At 38.7% G+C, this 26,584-nt stretch overlaps 1 protein-coding gene across 3 annotated transcripts in view; it reads left to right on the top strand.

The window, feature by feature from the left end:
• BRAF (B-Raf proto-oncogene, serine/threonine kinase) overlaps positions 1-26,584 on the top strand; it is an 88,355-nt gene that overhangs the window by 26,853 nt on the left and 34,918 nt on the right. For all 3 annotated transcript variants that reach the window (XM_074825999.1, XM_074825997.1, XM_074825998.1), the window contains exons 3-7: positions 1,587-1,850; positions 17,899-18,002; positions 18,707-18,809; positions 20,132-20,280; positions 21,398-21,517. In XM_074825999.1, the coding sequence (XP_074682100.1) occupies positions 1,587-1,850; positions 17,899-18,002; positions 18,707-18,809; positions 20,132-20,280; positions 21,398-21,517 (740 nt within the window). The remainder of the gene's footprint in view (positions 1-1,586; positions 1,851-17,898; positions 18,003-18,706; positions 18,810-20,131; positions 20,281-21,397; positions 21,518-26,584) is intronic.

The following is a 26,584-nucleotide window of genomic DNA, read 5'->3' as shown; positions in this document are numbered from 1 at the left end:
ACCCATAAAATTTAGAATCTGAAATTGTGATGTTCACCACCATTTTTTAAAATGCTTTTTCTTAGTCCTCACTGTCAAATTATCATTCTCTTTGTTAACACTGTGGGGTGATGACACAAACTTTGAACATCAGTCCATGCTGGGGGATGCTAAACCTTCATAAAAAGGGAGGGACCAACCACTGTTGACTCAACCTGGGTTAGGTGAACCTGCACATAAAACCCGGAGAAATAAATTCATAGTAAAATGTAGTATTTCTGGCAGCAGTACTGAATACTGGTTATTTTTTCTCTGAACTTTTAAGATTTTTTTTTTTTTTTTCCCCACATGTAGACCCTTATAGACTTTTGGGTCAGTTCAATTCTCCTATAACTTCAGTTAGCAACATATTGTGCACAGAAAACTTGAGGAAAGCAAATTTAAAACAACAAACAAACCAAAACACAACAAAAGACTATCTTTCCCTGACATACATACCCTTTGTGGCATTGAAGATTTATGCAGGTTGGCATAGATCTTGGTCTTGCTGCAGAGCTAAGTAGAAAATTCTGTTCCCAGCTGCTTAGATGTTAGGTTTGTAAGATCTTTGTTTCTTCTTGTCTGTAAAGGTCTAACGTGTCCTAGGTTGACATTGACGTGCTTATGTAGCATGAAATACACATTCCTTAGTGGATTCAGGTTTTTGGAGATGCTCTGAACTAATTTATATTGCTGAAAAAATAATTCTGATACTTGGACACAGATCAAAACTTTCTTTTTACAAAGACAATGGTGGAAACAAACTATAAACAAAAATATATACTGATTATGTATTTGTATTATAGAGCTTAGCAATAATGTTTAACTTAGCTACATTTTATAAAAACTTAGTGGGCAAATTTAATGTTTTGTGTAAGAAACTTGGTCAGTGTGTAATCAGGTTTTACATAAATTTGGTAAAAAAATCACATTAATCTCATACAGATGTTAAATTCTTTCAAATTATCACTTTTTCATATTTATGGATAACTTTGTAACAAGGTAAACTTAGTTGTGTTCAAACTGCAATCAAGTTTTTTTTGTACTATCTGTTATGAAAGGATAGTGCCAGAGGTGAAGGATGGTGAACAATGAGTTAGGTGAGTTGTCAGGTAGAAATGGTAAAAAGCAGATTTTGGCTTTCTCTTAATTATTGCATTAGATGTACTTAACTGTCATTCCAACAGAATGATAAATTTAGCTGTGGCACAGTAATTCGGCAATGCAGCTGACAACATTTGTTAAAGATTTCTGTCTTCTATAAAGTAGTTTTGAATTAGACTATTTAGTGCAGGTGCTTTGAAACTGTGACTTACTGTTTCTTTTATCCACTTACCTATTTAATCTATTAAAAACTTAGTTGTTGGTTCAGAAGGTTTAACATAGTAACTTGAAAGCCATTTCTTCTTCATGTCCTACTGAAAAATTTGACTAGACCATTTTGTTCCCACTCCTGGGAAATTTGAATTTGCTTAGAAGGTGTTTTATTTCATGTTCATTCTGAATTTAGATTTCTGGTTTTTGTCTGAGGCTACTACATCATTAAAACAGCTGCTCTTCCTTCACAGGCCTATGAAGAGTACACCAGCAAACTAGATGCTCTACAGCAGAGAGAACAGCAGTTACTGGAATCCATGGGGAACGGCACAGATTTCTCTGTCTCCAGTTCAGCTTCAACAGACACAGTTGCATCATCTTCCTCCTCTAGCCTCTCTGTAGCACCTTCATCCCTTTCAGTTTATCAAAACCCTGCTGATATGTCACGGAATAACCCTAAGTCTCCACAGAAGCCTATTGTTAGAGTCTTCCTGCCCAACAAGCAAAGGACTGTGGTGAGTCAGTTTCTAATCACACACTTGTAACCTCAATGTTTCCTGTATCTCTCTCTCTCTGTATGCAAAAGTTAATTTCAGAGCCGAAAAAATATCTGTGTGAAGGTCAAAGAGGTGGCACGATCACTATTTGTGCTCTGCCGCACTCAGTTGTTTTGATGTGTTGAATGTTTTCTACACAATTAACACAAAGATGTCCATGATAGCAGTAATACAGAACACAAAACTTTCAGGAGTTTTGTAACAATGAAGGTACCTCAAGAAATACTTTTCTCAAATCAGCTTTCTTGGATAAATAATAATCTACCATTTTACAGTGGTTAGGAGGGGGCAGGAAGCTCTATTTCTTGTATTATACAAAATTATTGATTAGTTTAACAGGGCAAGATTGGGGAAAGTAGGTGTTTTCCATGTTGTCAAAGTTACTAGCAGCAGTGGATGCTTTAGAGCCAGTACCAGCCTCCTGCAGCTAAGGAGGGCTGTGCAGAATCGCTTGTTGTGGTTTTTTTTTTATTTTCCTCCCCACTCACTGCGGTGAGTGTTTCACGTTGGGACCTTGATGCTACCAGGCCCTGTGTAGAGAACTGGCTATTAGGAGAGTCAAGAAGTATTGCCTGCAAACTGCTCAAAAACTAGTGTTATCAGTTCTGACAATGTTACAGTGATTCCTGGAGTCATGGAAGAAGAGCTGACTTTCTGCTGGCTGTTTAATTGTCTGCTGTAGGCAGGATTTTTTTATTGGTTAAGAGCTGCTAACTGAAGAGCCTTGATATGTGCTTTAGACTAATACACTGCAAACCGTGATACATGAAATTACTGACAAGCTATGGTCCAGGCTCTGTTTCGCAAGGCAGTGCATACTCCTCACTTACAAGGGGAGCTGTGGTTCTGCAGGAGGTGGAAAATGAATGGATAGCACACCCACTGTCCATGTGGAATCAGTGCTTTTTGTAGCAGTCAGTCAGGTATTGGCTGTCACGGGACTGGCTGCCTGTGGAAACTGAGCAGTTGGCAAAGAGAAGAAAACAAACTGAGTAGTGCTGGGCATTGGGAGTATGTCCTCTCCCTTCCCCTGCTGCTTTCCTTCCATCCATCCCTCTCCCTGCCCCACTGAACAGAAAAGATCATAAGACTTGTAATGGGAACAATAAATTAAAGGGCAGTTTTCACCTGATTTTTTTTTTTTTTTAATATTGCTTAATTGTTAAAGATACTGCTAAAAATTCAAAGTAGTATTTGGTTTTCAACCTAGAGGATGGGGGTTTAATGTAAACTGTTACACTGTGCAGATGTACAGTGTTAAGCAAGGTGATTTTGTTGTCTGCCTGTGAGGTATGGCTGGGTACATACTACAACCCTTGTGATACGTGGAGAGACTCTCGTTTCTTCTTCATGTCTTCTGTCTCACCCTGTCTGGCTATTGTAGCCTCAGCCCCTGTGTGGGGCTGTCCCACAAATTGTTTTTGTTTCTTTCCTGCAATGGGTCACAGTGTATTCTGTGTGTTTCCTTTTGTGTCTCTCCTATCTGTTACCTCATCCTCTTCTTTAAGCCACATAGTATATCTCCACTCTTCTCACCTGCAGTATGCCTCTTCTGCTCCTTTCCCTCTCCTCTTTTTCATCTCTTCCTCAATCCTTTTATTAGAGGTGTGGTAAAGCTTTTCTCAAGTCTGAGCTCTGTTTGGCTTTTGAAAGAATCATTTTATATACAGGCAAGAATGAATTTTTTTTTTTTTTATGTTCAAATGTGTGTATTTCACCAAGTTTAAGTTATTTCTGAATATGCAGATCTGATTATAAGCTAGGAAAAAAAGCCAACTGAATTTCAGTGTGAACAAGGTGATACAATTTTGGGCCGGTACAGTCTTGCCTCAACTGACTGTGGTTTTGTGCATGTTGCTTGTTAATTCTAATCAAAGTAAAACAGGATGTCTTCAACCAGTGCATCTTTAAGTTCTTAAATAAAAGTAACAGATCAGCTTGGTGTGCTGAAAAATGTGTGAGACTGTTTTCCTGGACTAGTATTTTGTCTCAGTTTTATCCTTAAGCTTTGAGGTTTTTCCAGCACTGAATCTAGATCTTTTCTGGGTAGGGGAGACACATGTGGCTTAATTTGGGTGTAGTCAGGGAGAGGCTCTTGCTTCTGACTCGCATCTCTCTACTGAAGTCTAATCACCATGTGCCTTACCAGTTTAGCCGTGCAGCTTGTTTCCAGCTTGGTAAATGTGGGACACTAAGAGTAGAGTTTCAGGAAAATTTGTAGTCTTGTGCTGTGGTAAAAAGGTGGTACCAACAAAAGAGCAGGAGACAGGGTAGTGGTGGAGGGAAGGTGTAAGTCCCTTTAGTCTCAAATCTGGTATAAGTGTGTCTGTAGATGCACTTACATCAAGGAACAGATGCCTGCAGATGCAGGGAGGTATGAGCTACACATATAGGATCATTGGCTGGAACCTCAGGTTGACAGGATTCGGCTTCATATGTGTAGTAAGGTGGAATCTGCAGTTCTGCTAGGAGAGACCGATTTTTGGTTTAAATTGTTATTCTAAATAAACAATTGGAAATATATACTCAGGTACAATTGGAAATATATACTCAGGTATGGTCAGCAGATACTGCAAATTAATGGTTAGGCTTTGGCTCAAGGAGAAAGATGATTTCTTTTTACTTCAGTTTTATACATTGCTTGGATCTAGTTACATTACTAAATTGAACTTTTTTTTTAAATAGACCTAGTATATTATCTTTATTTTAGATCTGGGAAATGGTGCTTAGAGAAACTAATTGGGGTTCTTGGTCTTGGAGCTGAAGTTCGTTTCTCTGAAACTTGAAACAGTGCTCATGTTACTAAGTCAAGAATTTCTTGTATGGCTACTCTTAATTTAGTTACTCTGTTTTCAATATTTATTGATCCTACATATAGTCTGTTGAAAACTAAGGGAATTCCGGAAGAAAATCCACTTCAGAAGGAATTGCAGCTTACAGTGCAGTTTTAACTGCAAATAGTCAGGCGACAGGGCACCACCCAGCAGTTTCCAGTGAATACTGAGCTTACTTGCACTTGATGTAGTACACTTCCTTCCTTCTCTCAATGGATAAAGTGTTGCACATCTTAGTCTTCCTTCATAAACCTCTGGCTTCAAAACCAGACCTGTTGTTTCTTACTTGGGCCCATTAACTGAGCCATTTGCTTATGTAGCTATGATGGTAGTTTGGGGTTTTCAGGTATACAGGCTAGCTTCAGATGTGGTGGGCTGAAGTAGGAAGGAGATTCCTCATGAAAATACATGGTATCTGCCATTAGGGGCCTCCCCCTGCCCAGGTCCCCATTCCATGTCTGTTAAAGTAAGGCTAAAATGTGTCCTACAACCAAGCGTGTAACTGGGAGAGGAGAGATGTTCTTAAAGTTGCAGTGTTGCAACAAGCTTTCCCCCACCCCAACCTGAACTGCTTTCAGTTAATATCTACTTCTGACAGAAATCTTTTTTTAATATCACAATAATATTTTCAGTCTCTACATCCAACCACAGACCCCCTTCAGGAGGAGAGAAATCTTGGCAGATACTAGGGAGTCTTTGTTTATCTGGAAATGCAATGAGACTTCTTAAACTGACTTCATTTAAAGCGGCTGGAATTAAATTGGTAATAGAGAACCAACCTCCTCATTTATCTTTGATCATACTCTGAAGCACTCCCAAGTACTACAACAGCCTTCTACTTGTTCAGAGCTGTTAAAAATGCAGGAAATGGAGGGGGGGGGGGGGCACGAGATGCTTACTTTTTTGATTAGCAATTGCCTTGTTGCTTGAGAGTTGTCTACATTTTTTGTTTATTAGTAATATTGTTTGTGTGTAGGATCAGGGAAATATATCTGTTTGAGCTGGCTCCAGTTAGAAATAAAACATGAAGAAACTGATGTTTCCTCAGTATAAAGAAGTAAGACCAAGTTGATCAGTGTACGTGATGCATAGGTAGTGTAGCTAATGTCATGTTTCTTTATATGTGTCATGATAAAGCAGAGTGTTGGATGGAAAGCTTTTCCTAATGTAGGAAAAGGTGTCACGGTGCTTCCTTGAAAACTTAGCCAGTACGTGATGCAGCCTACTGCTGCTGCTGAATTAACAGTCGAAGTTAGCATCTTGATTCAGCTGGTGATACAGCAGGGTTAGAAGTTAACTTTTTTGAAAGCAAAATCAATTTTATCCCCATAATGCAGAGAGATAAATATCTGAAATATGTATACTTCCTTGTTCAACTGGCAAGTTAAATGTCCTTTGGAAAAACATTCTGTGTAGATGTGACCAGGATGAGTCTGTGTGGGTTTTTTTGTTTTGTTCTAGGCCAGAGAAGGATGTTGAAATAATAGAAGTGCAAGATGGTAGAAGTCTGAGATTGTCAGTTATTTTGCAGAACAAATGGACAAGGCTTACCCAAACTGTGGGTGAGGAGAGTGTAGGAAAAAATAAGTTTAAAGCTTGTTTGGGTTAGGGATCTAAATGACTGTGGGGTGGATAGTAACAAAACTGCTAATTAAAGGAGAGCTTTTGGATGGGAGAGGGCAGTGGGAACTCTGACCTTGAGCTGACTGCTAGAAGTCTGAGAGGTTGTTGGATGCTGAGATTTGGTTTTGTTGGAAGGGAGATAGTTTTGAATGGGAAGTGGATGGTAGTGTGTTGTCAGCACGAAAGCATAGTTTACATTTACCAGTGAGATTTCTGAGAGAAGGCATGGAGCCAGAAGAGAACACAGCCTTGTGGGATCCTTAGATAATTGTGTTGTGGATTAGGATTACTTTTTTTTTTTTTCCAAATTACATGATTATATGATTGAAGGTGCAAGCAGAGAGAGAAAAGAAACAGAAGATACTCATATAAATGAACGGAAGGAGACACGCAGCTGGTTGTTGGGGAGGGGTAGTAGTTCAAGGAGAATGAGGATTAACAACTGATCCAGGGGTATGGGAAGAAGTCATTAAAGATCTCAATAGGATAACTTCAGTTTTAGTGTAAGAGGCAGAAGACAGTGAAAAAGTTTAAAATGAACTGAAGAGTTGTTCCAGGCAATAAGCATTAAACAGCTTTCTGTGAATGTAAAGATTACAGGAATATAGTATTTGCATATAGGACAAGATTTAAGCATTTTTGGGGATTGCTTCTAGTTGTGTGGGTTTTTTTTAATTTTTTTTTTTTATTCTTTGAGGGTTTGGGGGTATGTTATTTTTTGGGCACCTGGGTAAAGTATCTTTTTGCATGTCTTTGGGACTGCCAATTTTAAACTGGTAGGCTTAGGATAAGGAAAAAAATCCTCATTCATGATTGCAAGGACTTTTGCAATTTTTGCCTTCCTTTGTAAAAGTTGACAACACAGTTAAAATTCTTTAGGAATTTCACCTATTAGATTGCTTGGTTACTGTAGACCTTGACATTAGTAAGACTTTTTAGACATGTTTCCTGTGGCACATCACTCATGTCTGGTCCCTTGCAGGAAAGTGTTCCAAGTCCTTGGGTGGAATAAATATTTTGTGGATGTATCTGGAGTGTATCTCTGTCGTAGTGAAAGAGTACAAGAATGATGTAGGCATGTATGATATTTTCCCCGAGTTGTCTTCCAAATTTGAGCTCTTTGTCATTCAGGAATTTTATGAGTTTAAGTGTTTTATATGTGGTGACCCTCCATCCAATCTCCCTTAAGTCCATGGTATGGATACAAAAAGTTTGTGTTTTGTGGTAAGGAATTCCATGGGTATGATTATGTGGTGTGAGTAATCATATTCTGTGTTGGCCTTTAAATCTGCCAGATGCTAACTCTCTATAGTGGATGAAATAAAGGTTTCTGAGAAAAGCCATTTAATACAAGGCCTGGTACAACAACAAATGGCTAAAACTAGTCATAATTTAGGAACAATATTAGGAGGTTTCTGATGTAGTGAAGTTGAGTAGGAAAGAAGAGAATGGAGTGGAGGGGCTTCTAACTCAAGTACTTTATGGACAAGATCATATAACTTGCTTATATTAGCAGCCAAGAATGATTTTGATTACCCAGGAAATCTCTTCCAGCCAAGTACTTAACAGTGTGGGAAGAAACAGTCCAAAAGCAAATGAGCAGTCCTGAATCATGGTATGCTGGGGCATGGGAAGTTAGAAAAAAATGGTGTTTAGGTGTAAGAAATGATGGGCAGTTAAAAGCCATCAGGTGGTGATGGTTCTTGCTCTTAATCTGTATGTAACCTGTTGCTGTCCGCTGCACAGTGCTAGCTTCCGGAGGAGATGTTTGCTTTATGTCCTCTGACCATCCTGGTGGAGTTCTTGTAAGAGTGGTGAGGAGTCTCTGCTTCTCTGCCCAGTGAGTTATAGGGGGTCTTCTAGCAGCTCCAGTGCTGTTCTGAGCATGCACAAGGAGTGGATTTGGTAGTTTTGAATTTCATTTCTGTCCATAGTGGTCTGAGTAGTGACAGTGGAGCTCAGAGGAAAAAAAAGAGGGTGGGTGAAAGAAGGAGTAGAGGATGCTGTTCATGCTTTGGGAAAGCTTAGTAGCCTCCAAGTACTTAAGCTGTCTGCAGATTCTGGATAGAATCAAATCATCTTGTGTGTTCAACCATCATGAGGTCTAAAAACTTCCTATGGCAGCTTCTAAACCAAAAGTAATACTTTGGTTAAAAAAAAGTTTTCCTTTCTTCTGTGTTCAACTGTAGAAGATTGTGTGTGTTTTGGTTGTTCTTTGTTTTGCTTTTTTTAAGTTTGAGAATAGTTAGAGGTGATTTGTATAAAAACAAACAAAAAACCCCCACAACAATAACAACAGCAAAAAACCCCACGAAAACCTCAGCATAAATTTGGGCCAGTAAAGTTCTTTTCCACTTTATTATGTATCAGTATGCTTCATGTAAGTGTCATAGGCATATATGTATTAGAAAATTCATGAAAGTTCTCAATGCAAATGTGAGACAGCTTTTCAAAGGGAGAATTTGTATTTTTAAGACTTGCAGAAACTAAACAGGATTGTGAATGCTGTGCATGGGGACAACTCTTATTTCAGGTTTCTCACTCTTGTCACACCTTGGTTAATTAGTACATCTGCCTTTTAATTAGACAAGCAATCATGTGGTCTCTGCAGTTGTGAAGACTGGAAGAATCAGATATTTTTACCCTACTTAAATTCTTAGCATAAATTAATTTATCATGCATGCACAACTGGGCTCCTTCAAACGTTCTGTTTTTGAATCTGGTGCTTGATGCATTTCTTTTGACTTAAGATTTGCATCTTACTTTCTGGAGTTTATGCTGTGAGTTTGTGCCTGAAGCTTACCAAGTAGTAAGCACTGTATTTCTATAGGCATTCAAGCTGTCCTACCAGTTTCACCTCTCAAGTATAAGGAAAATTCAGGAAAGGGATGTTCAGGCAGCTGAATAAACTAGTTTCTTGCTTTTAGTTACACACCTGGTTTAACACAATTACATTTTTCTAATCAAAACCAATTAAAAATTCTCATGTAGTCTCAAACATGCAGCAGAGATGGAATTTATGTGTGGCCTGTGCTTGCTTGCTGAATGTATCTGTTTTGGAATTTTACGCATCATATGAATAGACTAGTAGAATGAAGTAAATGGTAACTTACTTTCAAGTGAACTTTACTTGATATGTTTTTTAATCTTTTTAAAAATACTTAGATTGTCATGGAGAACTGTTGGCCTACTGATCATATTGCCGAAAGGCAAAATCAGATTAGAGACTAAATTACCACTTTCCATTGGGAAGAAATTTAACCATGGAAGACCTCTTCCATGAAGTAGGCAAACAAAATTTTACTACATCACCGGAGTTGCACAATGAAATAGACTTTACAGGTGCCATCAGCAAGTCCTTCACATCTAGGAAAGCCTGAAGAACGTGTCTTTGGGAGGTGTTGAGTAAAGGAAGGTGTGCAGCAGTGCTGCACCAGACTGTACCAGGGTATGGCTTGAGTGGAGTTAATTTTTTCCACAGCAGCCCATGAAGTGCTGTGTTTTAGACTGGTGACCGAAACCATGCTGATAACACAGCAGTGCGTTCGCTGTTGCTGAGCAGTGCTTGCACAGGGTCAAGGCCTGCCCTGTTTCCCACCGTTTCTCCCAGCAAGTAGGCTGAGGAGGGGGCACAGTGGGGACAGCTGACCCCAGCTGACCAAAGGGATATTCTGTGCCATATAGCATCATCCTCTGCAATGAAACGGAGGGGAGTTTTTCCAAAGTTGCTGTTGCTCAGGGGCTGGCTGGGCATCAGTCAGCTGGTGATGAGTGATTGCTTCTGCATCACTAGGAAATTTTTTTTCCCTTCTTTTTTTTCTTCACTTATTAAATTGTCTTTATCTCAGTCTAGGAGTTTTCTTGCTTTTGTCCTTCCAGTTCTCTTCCTCCATCCCACTGAGGGCAGAGTGAGCAAGCAGCTGAGTGATGCTTAGCTGCCTACTGGGCTTAACCCACCATGTGGGATAAACTCCATGTTGGATAAATTAAAAATAGTATGTGTTGAAAGGCGAATAATTTGATCGAATTTTATTGACACACAGTCTTAGATTGCAAACTCAAACAATATTGAAAACTTGCCATTATAAAATCGATGGCTTGTCATCTGGAATGCCTTGTGCAACATTGATCACTCCTTTTTAAGTGTATTCCTCGAGTAAGGAGAGCTTAGTGATTTCTTAAGAGATGGAAAGTCTGTCTGTAGAAAGTAATGAATGATAGAGGAAAATATTGTTTGGAGTGTGTTTCCTTTACCTCATGATGCACTAGGCACTTGACGAAATGGAATGCAAGTCACAAATCTGAAAATAATTGGAAGAAATGTTTTAATTCCATGTCTAGGAAGTCATACTTAAATTCATGGCTTCTTGTATTGTTTAAACAAACTAACCAACCAAACCTTTAATGTTTGTAGAGAATGTGTATACCACCTGGAGACAAAAGTATCCTTTTGTTTATAGGATACCAATTGCAACAGTTTAGAGAGGGAGGTGGATTCTAGCCCTTTTGCGGTACAGTTTCTTGCCCCCCTGCCTTTAAAGCATTTGGAGTGTGATCATCTGAGACAGGATACTGCACAGGTGGACTCTGGGTCTGACCTGTTAGAAAGATTTATTTAAACTATTTTGTAACTTAAATTTCTAATGCGTTTGGGGTTTGGTTTGGAGAGCAGCCAGCTGACTTTTTCATCACTTGAACAGAAACCTCAAGGTCTTGGGTTTTGATTCCCATATAGTGGCGATGGATATTTTTCCAGATGAGTATTTCTCTCAAGTCTGAAGTCTAAAGCTGTATTTTCCAATTTATATTTTGTTTTCATTAGCAGATCACTGTCAGCCTTCACAACTTCTGGCACTGGTATTCACCCTAACTGAAATTTTAAGGTGGTGATCTCACTGTCTACTATAACCTTACAAATGACCAGTGCTCTTCTGATCAGTTTGGGTGCTGTCCCTCAAAGGCTTGAAAAATTGATGGTGTGGAGGCTGTTGATTAGGCACATCAGGTTTGGTCCGGTGTAGTTTAGTGATGGTATACTCTTGAGCAAATGTTTTTGTGTTGACATAAATCAGTCCATTGTGTTCTACAAATGAGTACCCCTTAATTGCATTGGAGGTGCAAGTGGGTGCTGGTAAGGGATATCTTTGCAAGTTTAATGGGATGCATTTGGTGGAATGGTAACAGCTTTGTAAAATGAGTAAATTCTGTTCAACTTCCCTTGGAAACAAGATTTAGTGCCATGAAGTTGTGTCCCATTTGTCTTACTACCATGCTCCATTAAGAATGTATATTCTGAAATGCTGCTTTCTCCTGGAAGCTGGTTGGAGCATCATGTCACTGAAATCCAGAACAGGTGTGTCTGAAAGCAGTGTTATTTGTCTTCTAGAGGATGTGAGGTCCAGTGAGGATGCTTTTTGCCAGGAGGAGGTTAATTTTATCTGTTAGTGCTGTAAAAAGTGGCCCTTCATACCGAAGATGAGAAACTAAATGTGGGTCTCATATTCAGATTTTTACCAGAAAACCTAACACATGGGAGGGCAAAACTAGTTATGTGGCAAAAAGAAAGCTTAGCTTATTTCTCTCCCAACACGTTGTATTCTGTGAGCATGTTGCTGGCATTTATTTAGTCATCTAGGTATTGGGGGGGGTGTGTGTGTGTGTGTGTGATCTTTTAAGGTGTATGTGTTGAGATAAGGTGTATATGTTAAGTACCTTGAAGTGATATTTCAAAATCTGTACTACATGGAATATTCTCATTGTTGTACCCAGTACTCATTTTAACTGTTTAGAATTTTTCTGAAGCTCTAAGATAGGTTACACATACATAGATACATACATAACACTTGGCTAAAGTGAGCTGAACGGCAGTGCTAGGCTGAGGAAAAAATGGAACCAGCTAACTAGTTTTGAGAAGTATAGTGTGAGATATTCAGAGCTGTCCAGCCTCCACTTTCAGAGAATACCTTTACATTGATTTTGAAGTGCTTGTCAGTCTCGTCCATCTCTTTATTTCCATAAAATATTGGAAACTGCACTGGTGTAAGGAAGCATTTTTAACTTACTGAGACTATGCCGGTTTCTGCTCTGATGTTAGAAAAGTGATGTAAGAGTTATTTAGGGATGTAGCCCTGAATTTCCTACTGAATCAGGAATGACCTGATTTACAGAAATAAATCATTTATTATGCATTGCTTAAATGTTTGTGGCTGCAGTACTAAATATATATCAGCAATGTTGTTATGAATACTTGCTGTCCATAGAAATAGTTTACATGAGTAAAAGAAATGAGGAAATTGAGTGCTATAGTTCTGCTTAATCTGTTTAGGTAGTAAGACTCTGCTTTGAGAATTTTTGGAATCTGGAATAATTTTAATTTGTTTCCTTGGGACTTCACATTTGCAAAGTTGAGCATGTGTTTTGATGTTTTCCTGAATCACTACTTGCCCGATTCAAAATGCACAAGTAAATTACTTTCTCTTATGCACTGAGCACATCTTGCAGTCTGTATTGGCAGCTTCTGTGCTATTCTTCAGTATTGTTTAGCCCATACTCTTTCGTGCTCTTTGCTGTTGAAAATTGTTTGCTGAATCAACTTTCAAAGTATTATAAAAATCTAAACCTCTTCTGATCTACAAATCTTAGGTATATAAGGAACTTAAAAAGAAAACCCTTAGCAATTACAATTTGAAAACAGATCCCCTAATTCAGTAGCATGGATTTTTAGGTGGTAAATTGTTGTGAAACATTTAGATTCTCTTAGTTACAGAACAGAGGGATCAAAAGATAATGGATGAACATGGATAAAATGGGTTTGAAATAATATTAAGCATTCTTCGTTTCAATAAAATGCAAACTTTGTTCAATTTACTTGATTACAGTCATAAGGATGCATATTTCGGAGTAGATTGGAAATTTTCTCATGGGGAACAGATTTTGTCAAAAATTGCTGATGTGAATCAGTTAAAATGCTCTGTGGGAATCCTGTTAAAACTCTTGATGGAATTGATAAGCCCACTTTGGTGCCTGCCTGCCTGCCATGTTGGAGCTGCTGGCTCCTGGCAGGCAGCCCTGGGGCTCGGCGGGTCTGGGGGCTGCTCCTCACCAGGGCTGCTGCTCCCTGCACCCCCGGACTGCAGGGCTGCACACTCTCCCTCTGGCTGGGGTTGAGTAGGAAGCTGTTGTGAAACTCATGCCTTGGGGAGCCTGTCTGTGAGCTGGAAAAATATAATTTGTTTTGTTTTTTTCCTTAAGATTGAGTTACTCTCCAAATCACTTTCTTGGAGCAGGATTTTTCTTTAACTTTGCCATGATTTGGGTGTGAGAAGAGGATGGGGGGAAAAAAGAGAGGTTTTAGAGGTAATGCTCTACAGGGTGAGATTTTTGCTTTACAGCAGGTGCTGGTAGGAGGGGGCTGAAGGGCTCCATGCACAGATGGTGATAGACCGTAGTGTACCAGTCTGGGAAAATGATTAATCAATACTCCAGGGATTTATTCCAGTATTTTGTTCTTTTAATTTAGCCTTCTGTTTCTCTGCTCAGGAGCTCTGTAAGAGAATGTTCTAAATAGGATGCTGATTCAGGATCCTAGTGATTTTTGAAAGTAATTAAAACAGTTCCCTAACTGTTTCTTAGCTGGGTTTTGTTGCAAATGGCAGTGAAGAGAACAAATGTTCTATCTATGTTTCTAATTGCAAGTTGCATAAATATGGCTCCAGTTTTAATGAAGGAGACTTGGGGAAGTAATACTGAGGAATAGTGAATAAGTGAGCAAGATGCTTAATGCACATTTTTCATAGTCCTATTGCACTTGAGTTGCTGTAGGCAACCTTCATTCTGATGCTACCTAAGTTTTAAGAGCTTGCCTTCCTGACTTTATTGATGTCTTAAAAGGAAGCATCTAACTTCATAAATACTGTTTTCAGCGAAGTTGAAAAAAAAAAAAATCACCTGAAATGGCATTATTTGCACCAGTGTAATTCATTAATAGAGTTGTAAATTTTAGGTTCCTCATGCAGATCTTTGCTTCATGAGGTACTGAAGGATGTTGTCACCCTTTATGGAGGATCAGTGCTGGAGGAAGAAAATGTCTTTCATTGAGCACAAGGCTCCTTCCCTTTTTTTCATCAGCTCTTCTTTAATGTTGGTCACCTTTCCACTGCTTGGCTTTTCCTCCTTGTCCTGTTCCATTCCCTCACCCAGGTCTAGATTTTGCAACCTGTTTTTTTTGTAATACTTAGTGCCTTAAAGTTTTCTGCCTGAGCTAGAACCTCTCCCTCTTCTATGCTCAGTTCTAATGCCTCTCTTAGGCACTCCCTTCCTCCTGGTGCTCCTTGTCCAAAATGAGCCACCTTTTCTAATCACAGCAGGAAAGCTTCCTGTTCAGGATATGCTTCCATTGCCTCCCCAGCTATTTCAACTAGATCTCCCCTACACAGTTTTTCATCAGGTCTTTTTTTTACTGCCCTCTGCCTCATTTAGCTCTTCAGTCTGTCTTCCCTCTGTCCTGCGTGGTTTGTTTCCCACCAACCTGCCAATGCCCTCTCCCAGTATACACATGGTTTCCCTGGTCAGTTCTTAAGTTTGTGCTGCCTCTCTCTTCCCGTTTCTCCTTTGTGCACAACCACTTTTCTGGTTCTCTTCAGTCCCCTTTTTCCTCCCGCAGTCTGTCACCCTGTCAGTATTTGATTTCTTTTTCCACTGTGGGTATCGGTGATGAGGTAATGGAGGTTGCTGGAATGGTAGACCTGAAGGGTCTGTGGGGGTTCTACCTCAGTCCAACGGGAGCTGTGCTTAGAGGAAGAATTAGCCTGGAGCTGAAGAACACTTGCTTGCTGCATCGAAATGGCTCGTGGTTGGACCCGACGTGTGTTGGTGGTTGGAGCATACCTCTGAAATCCTCAGAGATTTTAGTCAAATTTTTAAAAACATTTTCTCTGCATTTGTAAATAGATATGCTGGAGACAGGGATAACTTGTCACCGGACACTGAGGGGACAGACAGGTTCTTTTAGGGATCCTTGGCAGAATGATGATGGCCCTAAATCATAGTTACAGTTAAAGCTTTATTTTCCTAACAGGATAAGTAGCGTAATACAGAATTTATAATACAACTGAATTTAAAATTTCTAATAATCTGGACCCTCTGCTGATCAGGTCAGATCTTTGATACATGGTTTGCTCTATCAATATAATAATCATCATCTAGACTCAAAATTCATATAAAATATTATGAGTCACTCCCTTAATCCTGAGAGGAAGCAGAGGATGGTGGAGGCATCCCAGGCCACCAGCAGGTCCCGGCTCTTGCTGTCCAGCAGCAGCTCCAGTCTGAGTCCCCCCCTTAGGACTGGTCACTACTTGGCTTTATAGAGAGTGCTCTGTGCGCTGTTACACTTCCATGCTCTGCGACAGGGCCATCGCCATGGCCCCATGTGCCTGGGACCTTCAAGGCCAGCAAGGGAGGGAGTAATCAGCCTGGCGCCCAGGAACCTTGAGGCCAGCAGGGAGAGGAAGAAGAAATCTGGTTTGTCTGCTTGGTGCACAGGGCCTGATTATGAGGGGGAAGAGAACCGATATGTGACCCGCTTGGTCGCAGAGAATGACTGCTTGCCTCATAAAATGGTGTTAGTTATGCTAACCACAGTGCCAGGGCTCGGGAGCAGGGGTGCTGGTCATGGAACGACCCTATGAAGAGTTGGTTTTGGTGTGAAGAATTAGTTTGGTAGAGACTTCAATAACAGGGGGCTGAATTTTACGATGGGAAGTTGTTGATGGTATTGAAGATAATAGGTGCTCCCAGGCTCCCTCTTAATACCAGTGACAGGTATTAGTAACAATTAAGAAGTGATCGAAAGCCACAGTGTTTACTTCTACTTCTAGATTAGTTAAAAGGTGCATTAAGAAGTAATGGAGTGTGTAAAACAAAGTTACTTAAGGCTGAATATCAAGATTGTAAAGCAGTATGCTATAGGATGTTTTTTCCAAGGAATTAGTAAAAATTCTCTTTTTTTAAAATGTTTACATGTTGACAAATATCCTATAAGAAGCACTTTCATATTGATAGGAGGAAGATTGTGAAGCAAAATATTCCTTTACTTTGTCTCTTCTGAGAGAGCATATGTTTGAGTTCTAGAAATGTGATATATAGTGTAACCTCAAGTGGTGCTCACAAAGCTACTTGAAATAGACTGCTACTTTTCACTGTCATCCTTAAGTAGGACATAGGGCCCCTAAATACCCATGGAAATTTAAGTGCAAGGAGCAAAAACTAGGCTCTGATCCAAAGCCAGTTGAAGCTGATTAAGAGACTGCTTTTGGCTACTGAGGGCTCTGGCTTAGGCCATTAGCAAGCCAGAATTGAGCATAAGGTGTTCAGACAGACTTTTGTTGTTCGTTAAGTCTGTGGGGTCTTTCTTTTGATTCATGTTTGAGGTGCTGTCTGTGATTACAGGAGATGTCCCAGTGTGTATATGACCTTAAGCGTTACATATTTTCACTGTTGAGTTCTAGAAATAGTAAGTGGGTAATACTCAACACCTTAACTACACTTCGTCACCAGATTATGTATTGTTCTGTTTTTGTGGTTTGACACTACACTGTTAAATCACAGGTATACCTAGAGATGATATACTTACTCCTTTAAGATATGCCTACAGCTAGGATAGAGCAGAGGCAAGGAAGATATCTTCACTTTGCATAGTTTGCAGTTATTTGGCTAGTTTTAGTGTGCTTCTCCATTCTTCCTATCCTGTTAGATATTTAAACTTTTCAAATAGTGAAACAGAAGAGGAATATGTTTTTCAAATAGGAAGTGTCTGTAGAGTTGCAAATATAGGTTAGTGAGAGGTGATGGTGTGCCCGACCCACATGATTGTTTTATTTTACTTGCTTGCTTATCTTCTATTTTAGAAATAGAAAATAAAATGTTTACATTTTATCATAATGGTTTTTTGAGCTCAGTCCAAGTTAGTTCTTTCATTTTAATTTCACTTGGCTTGTTGCCCCACTTAATTTTACAGCTTGGCCTGAATTTTTTATAGATGTACATAGTTATTAGCTATCTGTGTGCTGTGTCACCACTTTCTTCAAGTTGAGAAGAGTTGGAAAGTCATTTTTGGAGTTGGGTCAAGATTTCATTCCAAATGTTAATAGAAATGTAGAGCTTATTCCCTCTTCTAGCTGAACTAGATTGATTATATACTATTCACCAATAAATTTATGGGCTGCCTAGGGAGGTGGTGGAGTCCCCACCCCTGGAGGTGTTTAAGAGTAAGGTTGACTTAGCGCTTAGGGATATGGTGTAGTTGGGAACTGTCAGTGTTAGGTCGATGGTTGGACTAGATGATCTTCAAGGTCTTTTCCAACCTAGACGATTCTGTGAAAATTATCCACAGTACAAAAAATATTTTGAAAAACTCAAAAAAAACCCTAGCATTCTGTAAAGCATTATGAAAAGTAGGTTTTAGAACTTCAGGGTCAAAATGTTTGCATTGGTTTGGGGGGATAAATTGGAACTTGTTTTAATTAATTTCTTTTATATTTGACCTCCAGGTTCCAGCAAGATGTGGAGTGACAGTCCGAGACAGCCTAAAGAAAGCTCTGATGATGAGAGGTCTTATTCCAGAATGCTGTGCTGTTTACAGAATACAAGATGGGTACGGTTTACGTGTGATGGTTTTTGCTCTTAGAATCTCTTCTTGGAGTTACCCAGTGTGGCCAATATTGTGGAAGTTGTTTTCAAAGCTGGCACTAAATTTGTGTCTTGAAGACATGTCTAAAAACAATGGCAAACTCCTAGAAAAAGATTAAATCACTTCAAGAACAGGCATAATTTAGAGTAATATGACTGTTGGCAAAACACTCAGTAATCGAACTCATGCTAACCAAACAAGTATTAAATAGGTTTCGTTAAATTTTTGGATTTATTTGATTTAGTTATAGTGCATTCTTAACTGAATATAGAGTTCCTGTGGGGGGAAAAAAAAGAAGAGTTTCCAGCCCTAAGAAGTTTGTAGATTATCTTACTGCACAAAATTAGCTGCCTCTTTGGAACTCTTATGGAACAGGTACTTTCACAAGCACTTTACTTCATCAGAAGGGTGTCTGTCACCTTGGAACCAAGGAATTGGCCACTACTGGAACTGATGGAAGAAGGCCATTTCTTTCATGTAGTTTGTCCAGGAAGGTGTGCTTTTCTTGCTGTGCACTGAGCTTAATGTCTTGACTTTAACGTTTCCTGTAGTTAGAGACAGGGTAGCAAAGCCCCACAGTGCAACTTTCGACCTGATGTCACATCTTCAGCTGGAGACCTGCAAGGGCTTGTGCGCTGGTGCTAATGAAAGGCTTATTTACACTTCAGAGAGAAGAAGCCAATTGGCTGGGACACTGACATTTCCTGGCTCACGGGAGAAGAGTTGCATGTGGAAGTCTTGGAGAACGTGCCACTCACGACACACAATTTTGTATGTACTGTTTTTTATGAAATGTTAAGTAGGGTTAAATCAACTTTGTACTTTCCAATTCAAATTAACAACTTTGAACAATATTTTGTATCTGTGGAATGTGGTGGGGGTTGCAAAAGAAGTTTTTAATCACAATAGCTTAAGCAAATTAGATAGAATTGTAATTTAAATAAGTGATGTTAGAGTACTTGATCGCCCTTAAAACTTTCACTTTTGGATGGAATACACCCTCTAAAATCTATAAATATAGGGGGTTTAAATCAGCACTGCATTGCAGAGCTGTAATAATAATCTACTATTTTTGTATTGCTGTATCTATAAAATGTATTCTGGGCCTCCCTGCTGGCTCTGCAGCAGCAATTAACTAATGAACTAACTATTCCCAGAGCGGTGCTGACATCATCAATGATGCTAGTGCACAAATATGTTCTGACCTGATAAGGCACCAAGTAAATGGAAGCTGCTAAACAGAATCGATCTAAACGGTTCCAGCTACATACAAAATCCTGGAAATAATGTTCGTCACATTGAAAAGAAAGACCTTTTATTTAAATTAAAACAAACAAACAAACAAACAAAACAAACCCAAAATTCTATTTGGAAGCTGCTTAAACTATTTTACTCAAACAAGCTAGTTTGGCTATGGCTAGTTAGATGAAAGTCTAGTAGGCTTAATGGTTTTTTTTATATCCTTCTGGAATTTTGATTATTACATATAGTAATACAACTACAATGTGTTTTTATGCCAAACATTGCTAAATTTGAAAATGAAACTAAATCGTTTTTCCCCCTCTATAATATAGGGATAATATATGTTCACCCTTTCGCAATTTTAAATGTTTCTGAGTTTCAGTAGTCAAAATTACAACTATATATGTAGTACGTAGAAGCCATATATATAAGCCATATGTATATTTCCAGTCCTGTGAGTGTTGGATAGAAATGTCATTTGACTCCTGGAAAAATTAGATGAGATAATCTTTCAGCAGCTTTTGTTTTTATAGGTTGTGTCCAATTAAATTCTGAATGTTTGTCTCTAGCATGATAATAGTGCACTGTTTTGCTTCAGATTTGTTGCTGTTTTTCTTACTGCTAATGAAGTGAAGCATTAATTGCAATAAATAGTTGAAAGAAAACTTTAATGCATGAAGACTATTTCATTCAAAAAGGAGATAATCTTTTATGTGAATCTGATATATAAAACTGTAGCTTCAGCAACAAAAAAGAGGCTTGTAAATGTATTTGAGGGAGCTAAAAGCAAATTGTGTGTCTTAGGCTTACAGGAGGACTCTATTTAATTATGATTATTTTTGACGATGTAGGTACGAAAAACATTCTTCACGTTAGCATTCTGCGACTTTTGTCGAAAGCTGCTTTTCCAGGGATTCCGGTGCCAGACATGTGGCTACAAATTTCACCAGCGCTGTAGTACAGAAGTGCCACTGATGTGTGTTAATTATGACCAACTTGAGTAAGTAATCACAATTGGTTTTAAAGTTGAGCCTTTATTAAACTTACAGCTGTCAGTGATTTCTTATGTTAAATCTGTAATTCAGACAGTCAGAGGAGGTGCCTGAAAAAAATATAGGAGTTCAGCTGTTCTTGTGAGACTGCATAATTCATATTCTTTCTCTACTAGCTCAGACAACCAGTTCATAATTTTTTTTCTGGACTATGAAATGCTTTCTTTGAAGCATGAATGGGGTGGCTGAGCACTTGACTGTATCAGACAGACTTCTCATTGTTCACAGTTGTTATTCTTAATCAAAACTGCTTCTTTATGTAATGACTAGGGCCCTGTTTAAATGTTTAGATGTGGATTTAGATGCAGGTTTATTCTCTTCAACCTGAAAAAAATGTTGAGACACTAGTTTAATATGGGGAAATTGCAGTTGGTTTTAGAGTGATTGAAAATAAATCCATTAGTGAGTTTGATGCGTAGGTAAGAAACATAAAAAAGAATGTCCCAAACAGTCATGTGTTCTTGAATTTAATAGTTGGATCTATTTGTGTAAGTCTTTCATATAGGTTAAGGATCTGGTGTAAACTGGTTCTGTGTTATATTTGATTGGTTTCAGCAGAGGCTATTAAGTCTTTTAAATAGACTTTCATATAAGGAATCATTTAAAATGCTAGTTTTTTCCCCAAGAATAAATTTAATTTCTGCTTATGTTGGTATTTATGCTGTTTCCTTGGGCATCTCTAGAGTTTGTGCTCAGGGCTTATGGATAACATAGTTCTATCCACTTAGCATTTGTTTTTTGGCAGTGCATCAGTGCAAACATTAAAATAAGTTCATGTACTCAACATATAGATAGGTGTAAGTTGTGCATTCTTGAGGAACCAGATGTTTGCAATTTCAACTAAATTAAAATTACTTTCTGCAAAGTATGTGTAAGGCATGATCTTTTGTTCCTTTGTTAAGTAAATAATATTTTTAACAAATCTTGCAGATTAATGTGTTAGTGTAGTCTTTAATTTAAAATTTAGTATTTGATCAGAGGGGTTTTTTTTCAGTCTTTGTTATATTGTGAAGCTTCTGGATTTTGCACAAGTTAGGTTGGTTTTGTTTTGTTCTTGCCTCACAGTTTGCTGTTTGTCTCCAAGTTCTTTGAACATCACCCCATACCACAGGAGGAGGCCTCCTTAGGAGAGACCACCCCAGCATCTGGATCGTACCCCTCAGTGCCCCCCTCAGATTCTGTTGGGTATGACCTTATTCCTGCTGTTTAATAACATTACATTTCAGTACTGTATGCTTAGAAACAATCAAAATACTGCTTTGCAACTCTCTCTACATTTTTGTAATCTGGCTTGTCATGCAACTATATCCACCTATGCTTAACTTCGGAGAAGTGAATGTTTTCATTCACATGAATTATATAAATTAGTAATGAACCCAAGTTAAATGTGTGCATAAGTGTCTGTAGAATTGGGGCCTTACCTGTTAAACTGATTTCTTCTGCATGGTAGCTTAGACCTGGTCTAAACTGGAAAGATTTTATACTTAAAATTAATACAACCCAAAACTATATCCTCGCAAATTCTTTTAGTTTGTGTTATCAAACTACAATTTATTTGCCTTGAAGTGACATGCCTCTGTTTCAGAATAAGCAACACCACTCTAAGATTGGTGGGAACAGATGCCAATTTCAGGTCCATAATACTGCTTTAGTAGCTTTTCCACATACACATTGCTTCAGTATCCTACAGACCAGCTGTCTTCCTCCTGTTTATATGTTAGGATATACCAATAGCATCTGTTTGCTGCAGATCCAAGTTTTGTAAAATTAGCCTTCTAAAACTGACCACAGCCTCCATCCACTGTATTTCCTGCAAAGATTCTGGACCCTCTCTCTGAGAAGAGATAAGTGATCATGTTTAGATCATTCCCCATAGCTAAGAGATCACTGATACCACCCAGCACTAGATAGTTGAGCAAATCTCCAGGAAGGAGTAACTCACGGAGTATCAAAGTCAAGAAACCTGGGGCAGATTTATTAGGAACACCAAATACAAAAGCCTTCAGAAAAACGTTCTTAGGACATGTGTGCTGTATGGAGATGAACTGAACTTGACAGAGAGGCTCTCTTGGAATAGTGAGCATTGTGCCCAAACTAAAGCAGAAATACAGCTGGAAGCTACGCAGGCACCTGTGGACTCTTAACTAGAAGAAAAATTCCCTGGACAGCCAAGACTATTCTATGAAAGATCAAATACGATGTCTCCCAGGAAAATAGATGAAAGTCCTGCAGAGGGAACCTCATTTGGTAAGTACAGAGAGAGATGATGCTTTTATTTGTATGATTTTGTGCAGTTTCAAGTAAATTTGGAAGTGCCCCTTCCAGGTAGTGGATGTTGCCTTTATATCCCATGAATGTTAGTAGAGCAGACTGTGGACAAGGCTGCTGCTGTGGTTCTCTAAGCTAAGGCTCTGCCTTTCTCGTGGTACAGCTGAAATTATAACCAGGCTAGAACTATTCATCTGTGAAGAAACTTGTTCATACCAAATGTGTTAAATGCCTGTGGATGCCAAAGGCACTATATAACCCCAATCCTGATACTGGTATATGCCAAATTTTCCTACTTTTCAATTCCCTCTGCCTCACGTTTGTGCTTTCTTACCGGTTTATGAGGATACAACAGGATGGATTATCTTAATTGATACATTCACTACTTCAGGTAGTCTTAGTTCTGTGAAGTAAAAGCTGAAAGAAGAAACTGAGACCAAAGCTGATCAATGCCTTAACGTTTTAAACTTCATATATATATAAATGTTAGCATTTAAATATACTTGCCAGCTGAGGTTAAGGAACTTTTTCTGAGTATTGCATCTGTAAATGTTTGTGGTTGCAGGAGCTGTAAAAGGTTTCTAGCTTTCTACTTCTTGCTTTTTTGCCTTACTGTACACTTCATTGTTAAACAAAAGGCATACATCATACCTTCAGAATTCTGTTTATTTTGAAAATGGTTTATGATTATCAGCTGGTGTTCATAAGTAGTATGCATGTTAGAAAGTCATGCACTTTTCCCCAAGCACCTGTGTCTGTAGTATTTCCTTCCAGAAGCAGTTCAGATATTATTGTATGAGCATATAGTGCTGTCCATACCTTTCTCCAGTTATCCTTTTGCCTTTCTTTAATAATACTTCTCTGCTTTTTAAAGACATAATTGTGGAGATGATAATATTTCTGAATATTTTTAGAGTAAAAATAAAATGCTGGCCTTTTCTATAAAAGCAAACACTTACCCACAGTTTTGTTAAAGGGTACTGCTACAATATGGGATAACAGCTCAACTGGAATAAAAAACAAGTCTGACATTTGTGGTTATTTTGTCTGGGAAGAGATGAGGGATTGAACTTTCAGAGTTGTTGGGCAATGGGATTGACAATATGAGGAACTAGCGTGTTATTAACACTTACTAGTTTAATAATTGTTCCTTTGATTTTTCTGTTCTCCTAGCATCTTGCATGGCACAGCCCACAGAGGAAGGGATGTTACTAATCATTTGGTAAACCTGAGGAAAGAGAAGGCAAACATCCTTCTTCATCTTTACCCTTGTGAAGGGATTCCAGCAGCAGGCAAAGTGCCCAAAGAAAGGAAGAGTGTGTGTTGCAAGACAAGCTCAAGAGCCAAAGGCGTGTGTGACATGCTGAGAAATTGTCAAGGGATCAAATGAAGAAAGAGAAAGGGACATAAAGGAAAAGACCATTGGACATTATACAAAAGCGGCTAAACATGCTGGAGAACTTTGTTTCGCTTTGCTCATGTGTAACATCCTAAAGCAATCCAGTCCTGTAGCCTTTCATTCTTCCAACTGTAAGCCATAGGCAGTCCCTCCAGATGTTCCTTCCCAAGATAAGGGAGCACATATGGTCACACATGCACATTTCTGAATTCCTTATAAAAATGTGTCTAACCTCCATATTAGGTCTTTGGTCCCATTTTAGTTTTTTCAGTTTGCACTATCCTGTTGTGCCAAAGCAGCCCTTCTAGTTATAATGTTCACTTAACTGGAAAGAATTATTAAAGTAGGTGTCCCTAATAGTAGCCATTTGTAATAAAATTGAAGTACCCAAACTGTATATAATACATTGTATTCATTTCATTCATTGCACTATCATAAAGTTTCTTCTGTATCTTTGCTTGTAAAATATGAGCACAGAATTTCTGTGAACCCAGTTCCCTGGATCTTACAGATAGATGAAAAAGGGAGAGGTTAGCTACTCAAAATATTCCAAAGTTGTCTTTTCCAACTTCCATCTATTCTCTCCGATGTTGTGATGTTGGGCAAAACTCAGCAAATTCATGAGGCAGATGTTATGGCAGGCTAAGTAACCTATGAAGTGGTTGGTAAGGGGGTACATGGTCAGGCTTTTGAATAGCACAGAGGCAGGTTGGACTCAATAGGAACTGAAAGTGTTTGCTTTGCTTGAGGCAGAACACTGCTAGTAAGCAGGTTGACAACATCTTGGCTCTTTGAAAAACAACATTTCCCAACATGCTTAATCTTCTAAATTTGAGAAGGGAAGGGGGACTGTCTGGTTCACCATTCTTGGAAGCTTGCCAGTCCCTGGCTTGGAGGAGGCTCGGGCGTGTGATTAAACACCTCTGTTTTCCTTTTTGTCTTCCAAATGTTCACTGATCATTCTGCCTCAGCTGAAGGTATTTTAGTCTAGAAAAGCTTCTGGAAAACCGAAGAAACAAAGACACAGTCTTACAATATTGTATTTAGTACCACAACACCATTTAGATCCCCATGTGCTTAAGTGAACAAAAGCTTTGTGTTTTATTGCATAAAACAATGATGAACTTTCCCCCTAAAAATTCTGGCACTAGACCTTTTCCAAACCACTCCATATAAATGCTAGCAAGCATCCTACAGTATCCAACTCGATATGCATTCTTGCTGAGCAGAAAAGGCCTGGTAACAGAACCTTTAGAAAAGTCATCTTTAGTCTGTAGAACAGGTGGGGAAAACTTCTTGCTCCCCAAAACTTTATTTGCAAAAACGTGGTAGTGAACTGAAACCTGGTTTGGAGGACTAACGACAGCTGTGTAGGTTTTCTTGATAGCTCCTGGTACATGAAGCTATCAGAAATTTTAGGAAAGCATTGCTAAGCTTTGATCTGGGCCCAAAGGCCAATATAAATGCACACCATTGTGATAATCCTGGCAGTTGTTTTACACCTGCACAAGCCAGCATGGATGAAAACAAGTTGTTATGGTATAGAAAAATGCACTAATCCATATGAAGTTATGACTGTTACAGCTCTGTTCTGTGGTGCTTTTAGACTGACTCCACAGGATGATGTAAGAGTGATCTTCTCTAGCTTGTAGTTACAAACTTGTACTGTTATCCTTTACCCCACATCAACATTTTATTTAGTGTTATTCACTATTTCCAGGCTGAAGAGGAGGGGAAAGAAAAAAAATTACTTTGTTTTCTGGCAATATCTATGGAGTACCATAATAATTAAATTAGAACATGTTTGACCTCCAAAATGTAGTTTACCTGTTTCCTAGTGTAGTTGAAACACTATTGTATCCCAGATCCTTAGCAGTCCATAGAAACAGCTTGAAAATGGAAGTGCACTGTGTTCTTCACTAACAGCAGTAACAAAAAGAAAGCCCATTGTGCTGTGGTGCAAACAACAAAAAAAAAAGCCTTCGTATACAGATTAGCTTTAGGTTTATCTTGGGTATGAGTATGCAGTCTACCAGGTGAATAGTGTGTACTACCCTGAGCCCTGTGGCTGAACTGAGATGCACTTGTTGAGGCTGGGAGGGGGAGAAGAAAAATCTCAGTCCAGTAGAGATGCTGTTATTTTAAAAGGGAAGTGGCACACACCCTATAACTGAAACTAGGTGAATGTGAATTTTCAGTTTAATTATTTGCCTAACTACAGCAAAATAAAAACCCAAACAAAAATTGTGAAGCCCAAACAAATCTCTTTTAAGAAAAATCTTTCCTGAGTAGACCAGCTCTTAAACACATGAAACATTCCATTGGTGAGTTAAAGGAAACTGAGGAAAAACAATATGAAAATTTTCTTTTGTGTTTGTAAAGTAAACTAACTGGTATCATTGCAAGTTCTAAGATCTGGGGGAGGTACTTATATGATTTTATGAAATTGTTTGTTTATATATAAAGTAGCATGTGTAGGCACTTTTCTGAGTTATCTTGCTCCTTCCCATGGACCCAGTTTTGTAGAATAGTATTGTGGACACATTGACACTTGCTGTGATTGGGTAAAAATCTACATCTGTCTG

The sequence above is a fragment of the Strix aluco genome, chromosome 5, assembly GCF_031877795.1.
Source record: "Strix aluco isolate bStrAlu1 chromosome 5, bStrAlu1.hap1, whole genome shotgun sequence".
NCBI classification, from domain to species: Eukaryota; Metazoa; Chordata; class Aves; order Strigiformes; family Strigidae; genus Strix; species Strix aluco.
The sequence above is the reverse complement of the archived record's forward strand: the minus strand, read 5'-3'. Positions and strand labels throughout refer to the sequence as shown.